Genomic DNA, 10,000 nt, shown 5'->3' with positions numbered 1-10,000 from the left:
TGTTAATATACGATTATTACGCTCTTGCTTTTTTTTTGCTTTTTTTTTTGGGGGGGGGGGGGGGGAATTCCGGACGTGTTCCCAACCGCTGCACGAGCTTGCGAGTGTGCGTCGGGAACAAAGTTCGAATTCCAAAACGCAAGAGTGTGAGAAATATTTTTTATTCTACCCATCAATCGATTCCGATTTCGTCATCTCTGATTAAAATACATTTTCAAAAATATTTTAATGATACTTCTTTCTTTCAAAAATCTAATTTATTTAGTGAAATTTAACGTTCGATAATCTGACGTCACAAATTATCATTGTAAACTTGATATCATTACGCGTCACTATTTAGGGAGAGGATAGAATAATAAATAATAGCCTCTGGACATGAAAGTCGTCTGCATTCTGAGCGATAATGTTTGGTATCGAATTCGTCAAGGCTACCTAACTAGTGTGGGCTTCATGAATTGTTCATTTATTTCATTTCTTTGTCGTTCTATACTTCAATATTAAATCGTCCACAGATTCTAGCATCGAGTGGTGCTAAACATAATTAATTTAGTGCTAAGGGCGAGAATCCATGAAGAATGGTACGCTGCTCGTAAAATATTGAGTTGTCCCCCTTTATTCCAAATGCCGCTTTGAATTGATCTCTGGCACTAAATCTAAATTTATGGCAAAGCTGAAAATGTCTTCAAATATTTGTTAAAATTTGGTTTACATTTTTTTAAGTAGGGGGGGGGGGGAGGGGGTAAAATTGGTCTGACACACCACACTGTCGACGCCTCCGATTGATTAATGAGAACAGGACATCGAATTCGTGTCATCATCATAGGTTATTCAAGATCATTTTCTATACGTCACATTGACTATTCATATATGCTAACAAATAAATCGCAGCACAAAGTGAAACATATACTAAAGGTAACAATGACTTTCCACAATGGGCATAAATAGCAAATCAAAACACGAATAGAACGGTATCAAATATCAAATATAAACCGAATAAATTACAGGCCAGGCAGTTTTGTTTTTAAATCTCTTTCTCCTTTTTTCTTCTTTTTTTTTTTTTTAAATTATTAAATTATGTTAAGCCTCAGTCTCCTTCATTTTTTTTAGCGTTCGACAGAATTAATTATTAGTTACTACCTTTTGGATGAGATTCTAAGACTATTGCAATATACTTTCCTCTCGATCCAAATTAGATTAGATCCAGCTACCTATCATCATTAAGGCGGTCTGCGGAAAATACGTATCTGCCTTAACGTGTCCTTTCTTTACATAATATTATCGCTGAGTCACTGTCTCCTTCAACAGAGAGAAGCTTGTCCAGCAGGCTTTCCAATGCCTGCAGCTGGTGGTCACCGACTTCCTACCCATCATCGAGGCGTCTTACCTACACAACGTGGTGCAGGTCGCCGCTACATTCGGTCTGCAGCAGCAAGAACTCAACGTCAGCCTGACCGCTGTTGGACTTCTGGTGAGTAGGATTTCAATGGTTTCCTTGCGGACCCTTTGGCAATTCAGAAAAAAAAAACATAAAACATAAAATAAATAAAAATAAATAAAATAAAATTCCCTTTATGCATCTTTATGCATAGGGGAAATTTGTCCAAGGGAAGACTGGAATAACCCAGGCGTCAGCCGCAGTACGGCGCCGCAAATTTAGCTAGGACGAGGTGACTTCTCAAGGCCACACAGCGCCACAACTTGGTACCTTTCAGGTACGAAGCAAAGACCGTACCGCTGCGCCCCGTTAACCTATATAATATTTAGTTAATATTTGTTATGATTCAATTTGTTTTTTTTTAATATGCACATTCATAAAGCGTATTTCTACCATTTTCCTGCTTCACTGTGCTTCCTTTTGTTTTTATTTACCCATTTATTGTATCCGGCTGCTACGGATAATTTCCATTGTTTCCAAGAAGAATCATTAGCATCTTATGGGGGAAAAAAACACAAGACATGTAACAGGAGATAACAATTTTGGGATATAAATCCTTGAGTGTGTGTCTGGTTGTGTGTGTGTGTGTGTGTGTGTGTGTGCGCGCGCGCATATTTATTTAGCGTATTTCCGCAATAACCGTGCGCTTTGTTTAACAATGATACTTCTTCTTCTTCTTCTTCTTCTTCTTCTTCTTCTTCTTCTTCTTCTTCTTCTTCTTCTTCTTCTTCTTCTTCTTCTTCTTCTTATTCTTATTCTTCTTCTTCTTCCTCTTCTTCTCTTACTCCTCCTCCTCCATTGCATGAGTTTGTTTGTTTTGTTTTGTTTTTTTTTGTTTTTTGTTGTTTTTTTTTTTGGGGGGTGCCTTTGTTTTTGTTTTTGTTTTTCTTCTTTGTTTTTGTTTTGTTTTTTTGTTGTTTTTTTTGGGGGGGGGGGGGGGAGAGGTAAGTTGGGGGTTTTTATTGATGGGTGGGGGGGGGGGGGGGCGGGATCTGGGGGTTAGTTTGATTAATTTAAAGATTAGTTTAAAATTCTAAGTTTTTATTAGCCAATTTTTTTTAAAACTTAAAAATTGCTAATCTGAACACAATAAGACTCTTTCAGCAATATTCGATGACGTCACTTCTGTTTTAAAAAAGAATCCCCTTTATTTTCTACCTTCCCCAGTGGAGTATCTCGGACTTCTTCTTCCAAAGCCGTGAACGCATCAAGCAGGCTCTGGATTCAAGCAAACCGCCTGCTGGGGAGGATGCTCCCTCTCCCAAACCGAATCCAGACACCAAGACAGCCGTGGCCCCCTTGCCGCCCTTTGACGCTCTCTGGATGTGTCTGTTCTCTCAGCTCGGCCGTCTGTGTGTGGATTCGAGGCCTGCAGTCCGCAAGAGCGCTGGCCAGACTCTGTTCTCTACCATCTCGGCCCATGGAAGTCTTCTCCAGCACGATACCTGGCACAGTGTTCTTTGGCAGGTATGAGAACGTTATAATGTATTATAATGAGTATGTTGTAATGGTAAACGTGATTTAGATGATTTTGAAAATATTGGTTTGAATGAACTTTAACACCACATCATGCAGCAATGATGAAGAGAAGAAGGAGGATGATGATGATGATGGTCACGGTGGTGGTGGTGGTGGTGGTGGTGGTGGAGGAGGAGGAGGATGATGATGGTGGTGGTGGTGATAACGACCTTGTCATCATCATCATCATCATCATCATCATCATCATCATCATCACCATCATCATCATCATCATTATCACTATCATTATCGTCATCATCATCTTTATCATCATTATCATCATCATCATCATCCTCTTTCATCATCATCATCTTGACAATAATAATAATTTATCGTTTCCATGCTACCCCAGGTATTGTTCCCCCTCCTGGAGAACGTCCAGCGACACTCTAGCAGTGCCTCCACTACCCGAGACCAAGAAGCGTCCAAGGGGAACATCCTCATTCACCACTCCAGGGACACTGCTGAGAAACAGTGGGCAGAAACAAGGGTTCTTTCCCTTGCCGGAGTGGCCAGGACTTTCAACGCTAAGAGAAAGATGCTTCAGAGACTCGGTGAGTTGGATAAAGTAGAGAGTTAGACTTGGCTTTAGTGGGTGACTTTCATAACTCTGAATGCCACTTTTACTTTGTGGCTTTAACTCTTTCCTTACCGATCTTTTTCAGTATTTTCCCAAAATGGCAGGCTAATTCAGTGGAAAAATGATGTTTTTAAACTCTCTACAAAACAATTTTATGTTCTTATTAATTAAACAAAGATCATTCTTCAAAGTTTGTGATGTACAAACAAAATAAATCTGAATAAGAAAAATGTATATTGTGTCGTAACAAATGTGACGATTTTGCTGCAGGTGGTAAGGAGAAGGTTAAATTATGTCGATTGCGTATAAGTGATATTCGTTCTGTATTATCAAAGCCATACATATATCATTTTCATTATAATGTTGGCTCCAGAACATTGAGAACGCGGGTAACAGTTGATGGGATATTGGATTGAATCCAAGTCGTACAGCGGAATCTGCATTATGTTAACTTTTCTTACTTAAAGTCAATTTCTGCTTAAACTCAACAACACCTCAAGTTGGTCCCAAAATTTATTGTCTTTATCTAAGTATGTCGTATAAGTGATATTCGTTCTGTATTATCAAAGCCATACATATATCATTTTCGTTATAATGTTGGCTCCAGAACATTGAGAACGCGGGTAACAGTTGATGAGATATTGGATTGAATCAAGGCGTACAGCCGAATCTGCATTATGTCAACATTTCTTAAAGTCAATTTCTGCTTAAACTCAACAACACCTCATGTCGGTCCCAAATTTGTTGTTTTTTTTTATCGAAGTATGTCCCATTGATACTGGGTGAGTTAACATTGCTAAAAGTCAACCGATATTTCTGGTCCAGTGGTGTTGACTTTTTCCACTGTATTCACGGGGCTTTCTGTGCGTTCACTAAACCGGAATAGAGGGGGTTTCCCGAATGACAGCATTCAGGAGATCCCTCGCGGTTCTTGCTTATCGCTTCCAGTTTTGTAACAGGTTTAATCACATATTTCCTTTTTTTTTAATGAGATACATGTTATTCATTTCCAAATCGATAGTCTTACTGTATCTTAAACATTAAGAGCAAAAGAAAGTAAGCATTGTTAATTAGTTTGATGAAATCTATGAAATGCGCTATATAAATATATATATATATATATATATATATATATATATATATATATATATATATTTGTTTATCTATTTATTTATTTATTTATTTATTTATTTATTTATTTATTTATTAATAGCTTAAGATAATATCATATTTTTTGCATTAGATGAAAAAAAATTCAGTTATGATTCAAAACCAGAAACCTTTTTTTTCTTAAGGGACAAGGGGCCATGAACCGCTGCTGATATAAAATGTTTTTTGTTTTGTTCAGTTTACAAAATGACATTCCATTGAGTCTTAATTTTAGATTTGAGATGACCAGTGATGTGTATACTTCAAATTGAAATGTCAAATAATGTGTGTTTGTTGATTTTTTATATTTTTTTTTTATCATCCTCACTTATCACGACTTCGCTTTTATTTTTCTATTTTTTATTTATTTTTTTTAATTTGTTTTCCAAGGCGACTTCCCTAGAGCCTGGTCCTTACTACTCGACCATATCGAATTGTCAGCTCTGTGCCAAAACGCAGAGGTGTCTCTCGCCGCCCTCAAGAGCTTCCAGGAAATTCTTCAGATCGGCAGACAATCCCGACACGGAGACGACTCCGATAATTCTCCGTCTCCTCCTTCATCTTCATCCAACACCACCCTCCTTGTTGAACCGTCGGCCAGCGAGATGACCCACAGAACTGGGGACAGCTCCTCAAACACATCCCCGATTTCAAAAAAATCCTCTCCAACCGGTCGTATCAAAACAGGAGAACTCTACTCCAAAGGGCCCATTTCGGACTCTTCAGACAACGACATACCTCTGTGGTCTGCCGCTTGGAAAGTGTGGCTGAACATTGGGACCGAAGTAACCAAGCCTCCCAATCATTCCTCTACTGGTCTTTCTAATAGTGGTAGCGGTAGCTCTGCCAGTGGTGGAACCAACTCCTCTAATAACAACAGCAGTAAAACCAGCAGTTCGGGCACCGGAGCTGCCTCTACCACTAGTGCATCCAGTTCTCTAGCAGAAGTCGGCGGCAAACTCTACCTCCCATCGCAGATTTTCCTCACAGCTCTCACTCAGACCTTCCCACCCCTGTTCGAGCACATCAAGTCGCGTTTTGTGGCTACGGACCTCCACAAGCTGTCAGCTGTTCTGAGAGGGGTTCTATCCGTACCCGTGCCCAGCGACGCATCCCCCTTCATAGTACCCCCATCCTACACTGAGGCTGTGGTTACCCCATTACAAGAGGCGGCCCTGTATTCTATGGATGCTCTCATCGAGGTGAGCTTTATTACATACAATACACGACTTGAGAATACTGGTTAATGAAATTAGGAATAGTTTTGATAATTTAAAGTCAAAGAAAGAAAATGCGTGTTAGGTAGGTATTTTAAATAAAATGATAGATTTGTCCAAGGAAGTTTGAAAATTATTGGAAGTTTTTTGTACTTTTTTAATCACATGAAAACAACAAGAAATCTCTGGTTTAATGATTTTGGCAATTTGCTTATCCTTTTGATAGATCTATATGTGTATATATAGGGAATAAAACTGTTCTTGCGGAAATGTAAAAAGATGTTCTATCCCATTACAGCTGTAGTGTATATCAAATCTGCTCACAACTATTACAACTACGAAAATTTCGTAGAGCTACGGGTTTTAGGCTTCAATCTGCAAAGTATTTAAAGGTCTGTATAATTCAATAAAACTTGAAAACGAAGTTGTGGTTTCAGAGCTAGTATACAATAGAGTTTAAAGCATCGTTTTAACGTTTTAAGGACACAATGGTATTTTTTTTAAGGTAGTCATGTGGTTATATGCGGCTATGTGGTCTTATGGTATGACACTCGCTTTTGGATCGGAAGGTTCTGGGTTCGAGCCTCCCTCGGCGCATAGTATAGTCCTTGGAAAAGACTCTTTACTCACTTTCTCTCACCGTACGCATGTGTAAAATGAGTACTTGGCCGTTAACAGCGTTGTCTCTGTCCGAAAAAAATTGTAATATCGCCTACCAGGCGTCATGTCTCGCTATACTTGTTACGTGTTGCTGTTGGTCAGGGACCCTTTGTAAAGCGCTTTGAGCACGTTTAGTGGATAGTGCGCTATATAAATGTTCAATTTTAATTTTTTTTTTTTTAATTCAGCTTATCACTGGAAACCTTTTTTTTCTTTCTTGTCACCTCCTTTTCTTGTTACGGCTTTGTTGTTTTATGATATGACACACTGGCTTCTGGCATGGAGGCCCCTGGATCATGCTGTTATAGACCAAAGTTGAGTATTATGAGCCATTCTCACATTCTCTCACCGCACTCGGATGTAAAACGAGTATTTGGTCGGTAACAGAATTGTATCTGTCGGAGATTAAAATATAGCGCATTAAAGGCGTCGTTTCATCATTCGTGTGTCTTAAGTGTGGCCGTTCGCAAGGGAAGCCTTGGGAAAAAAAACTTTGAACACAATAAGACTAATGGATGTTGTGGGATATGGAAGCTACACGTTTTTCTATTGGACGGAGGTGTGCGGATTTTGGGGCGTTTTTACTTTTTATTTGTGGGGCGGGGGGGGGGTGTTTGTTTTGTTGGAGGTTTTTTAGGGGAGGGGGGTGAGATTTGTTTGTTTGTTTTTGTTTTTCGATACTTTGTTGCTGTTTTTTTCGTTTGTTTTGTTTTGTTTATTTTGTTGTTTTTTTTTGGTTTTTTTTTTGTTTGTTTTTTATTTTGTTTGTTTTTTTTTTGTTTTTTTTTTATTGTTTGTTTTTTTTTTTTTTTGGTTTTTTTTTTTTGTTGTTTTTTTTTTTTTTTTTGTTTTTTTTTTTTTAATTTTATTATTATTGGTTTTTCTTTGAAGTTTTGATTTGTTTTATTTTTAATCCCCCAGGCTGTGCGTGCAGGGCCCGACACAATCCAAGCGACGTTCCCGGACATTTTCCGACAGCTTCTCACCTTTGTGACCTTTGGGGTCAACCCGCCTCGATTCGGGGATATCGAGTCCAGCAAATACGGCAGAGGTCCTAAGGTAGGTCGATCCTCGTTTTTTTAACCTATTATTTATCATCTAGATATATTTTAACCATACATTTTAGCCTGCGAATTCTAGCGGTATGCATTACACCCGGCTTGTGGCCTCTCGATCTCGGGTCCGAGCTCGGCAGTGGACGGGCGGCACCACAGATTACACAGGGCGCAGAATGAATTAAGTACTTTAGAAAAGACTCTTTATTTACTTTGTCCTTACCATACTTGGGTGTAAAATGAGTACCTGACCTGTAACAGAGATGTCTCTTTCGAGAAAAAAAAAAAAAAAAAACCCACTGAATTGTACATGATTATGTTTTTTGCACTTTGTACTGTTGTCCCGCTCGAGAGAAGCCCACGGGATATAACTCTTTGTGTAGAATGTTTTAAAAATATATAATATATTACATCCCTTCTTTATAATTCTGTCGTTGCGTTGTCTTGGATTTATTTGGCTTCCATACTGAAGACAAAAATCGAGAATTTCTGTGTTTTGTTTGGTTTTTGTTGGGTTTATTTTGGTTAGCTATTTTTTTTTTCGACTTTCCGAGCAAAAATTTAGTTTTGTATTAAAACAACTTAAAAAATGTATCCGACCTTCTTTTGAATTTATCTAATTTATTTTGATATTATATAGATTGCTTCATTGTTAGCTCTGTCTTGTTTGCTTGTTGTGTTCTGTTTCTGTTTATGTTTGTTTTTGGTTATTGTTTATTTGTTTGTTTTTGTTTTGTTTTTTGTTTCGTTTTTGTTTTAGTTTTGTCTATTTTATTTGGATTTGGTTTGGGTGGGGGGGGGGGGGGGGGTTTGCTGGCTTGATTTTTTTTTTTTTTTTTTTTTTTTTTTTTTTTTTTTTCTTTTTGGTTGGGTTTTTTGTTTGTTTGTTGTTTTTTTTTTACTTTGTTTTGTTTTGGTTTTATTTTGGGGGATGGGTTGGTTTGGTTATTTTTTGCTTTTATGTTTGTCTGTTCTATTGATTTTTCCACTCAAGTAATATGTATTGTCGGTCTACAATTATAACACGAGGGTGATAATTTAAAAAGATCAACTTTATCTTTCATGGAATCGTTAATCCCACTCTTAAGTTGTGAGTTCTCAGTGAAGCCGATAAAGTGATGAACCCCATAGATACGATTACACAAGAATGGATTCTGTGTGACAAGAGCTTTAGGGTGTATGCCTTAACATATTATGATATCACATGTACCAGTACCAGTACTACAAACAAAATTGATGCTATGCGTTTTGGTAAATTACTCACAACAGCCACGTCTTGTCACTAGATTTACAAGTGCAAGTGGGTCAACAATAAATAAGGACAAGAATAATAAGTTCCATATGGGTTGTTAAAGATAATGTAAATGAATGACATAATCAGTCGGATGGTGAAAATGTTTGAACCGAGATATTGCCAAGTTTAGTTAAAAGGTTCATTTTTCATCAATGTTTCTTGATTAAATCAACCTTTTTTGTACATCTTCTGGAAATATCAAAGCTTAATTCACGTCTGAATATTTTTACAGCAAGTCAAGTTTTAAAAAGTATGAAATTTGAGAAAAGTTGCTGGATACTTTTTCCATACATCTGACCATAACTTTATGAAAACTCACCCGATTTACCTCAAATAAATATTAAAATGCTCTGGTGAGCATATTGTTTCAGGAAATGCAAAAAGAAAAAAATGCAAATCCAAAATTGTCATCTTCCGACTGATTATGTCATGCACTGACACATATATTAAATTGCATAAGGCGTTTAACGGCCCTCCAGTTTTCAGGGAAAGCCCCCCCCCCCCCCCTCTCAAACAGAAATACATATACGTAGTGTTTTTATGCACCTCCGTTGACGGTGTATCTTAACGGATCGTTTTTATACACCTCCGTCACGCATGCGCATCCCACCCAATTTCATCAGCGATATTGTGTTTCTGCATTTGGACACGGCGAAATTTATTTTGTGACATCTGTAGGATGTCTTTGTTAATAAATTTATATAAAAATAATAATAATAATAAAAAATCGAAATATAAAACCAGAAAATAGAAGTTGCATTGAAGGTAACACAATGTTTTAGAAAGACCTTATTAAATGTGATGAACAGTCGGGTGGCTCTGTAGCGCAGTGGACAAGCTGTCAGACTCAGACCTTGAAAGTACTGGGTTCGATTCCCATTGTCGACTTTTTTTTTTTTTGATTTACTTTGTTTTTGTTTGCTTTTTTTCTTTCTTTTTCTGTTCAAAAACTTTTTATCATGTTTTTAAAAAACTTCGATTTTAATTTTCTAAAATTATTTATTTATTTGAGATCAGTATTTGTGTGTCATGTTTCTTTTTACTTTTGAGTTTTTAAATTATTGTTATTATTCTTTAATTTATTATCATTGT

The 10,000-nt window shown here is 37.3% G+C and overlaps 1 protein-coding gene across 1 annotated transcript in view; it reads left to right on the top strand.

Annotated features, from left to right (window-relative positions):
• The window catches only part of LOC144975323 (protein MON2 homolog), a 497,118-nt gene that overhangs the window by 428,605 nt on the left and 58,513 nt on the right, over nucleotides 1-10,000 (top strand). Inside the window, exons 23-27 of the mRNA XM_078919294.1 lie at nucleotides 1,306-1,468; nucleotides 2,603-2,902; nucleotides 3,306-3,507; nucleotides 5,073-5,884; nucleotides 7,481-7,618. Coding sequence (XP_078775420.1) covers nucleotides 1,306-1,468; nucleotides 2,603-2,902; nucleotides 3,306-3,507; nucleotides 5,073-5,884; nucleotides 7,481-7,618 — 1,615 coding nt within the window. The remainder of the gene's footprint in view (nucleotides 1-1,305; nucleotides 1,469-2,602; nucleotides 2,903-3,305; nucleotides 3,508-5,072; nucleotides 5,885-7,480; nucleotides 7,619-10,000) is intronic.

The sequence above is a fragment of the Berghia stephanieae genome, chromosome 6 (genome assembly GCF_034508935.2).
Source record: "Berghia stephanieae isolate SIO BIC M18660-M18661 chromosome 6, UCSD_Bste_1.3, whole genome shotgun sequence".
Lineage (NCBI taxonomy): Eukaryota > Metazoa > Mollusca > Gastropoda > Nudibranchia > Aeolidiidae > Berghia > Berghia stephanieae.
The sequence above is the reverse complement of the archived record's forward strand: the minus strand, read 5'-3'. Positions and strand labels throughout refer to the sequence as shown.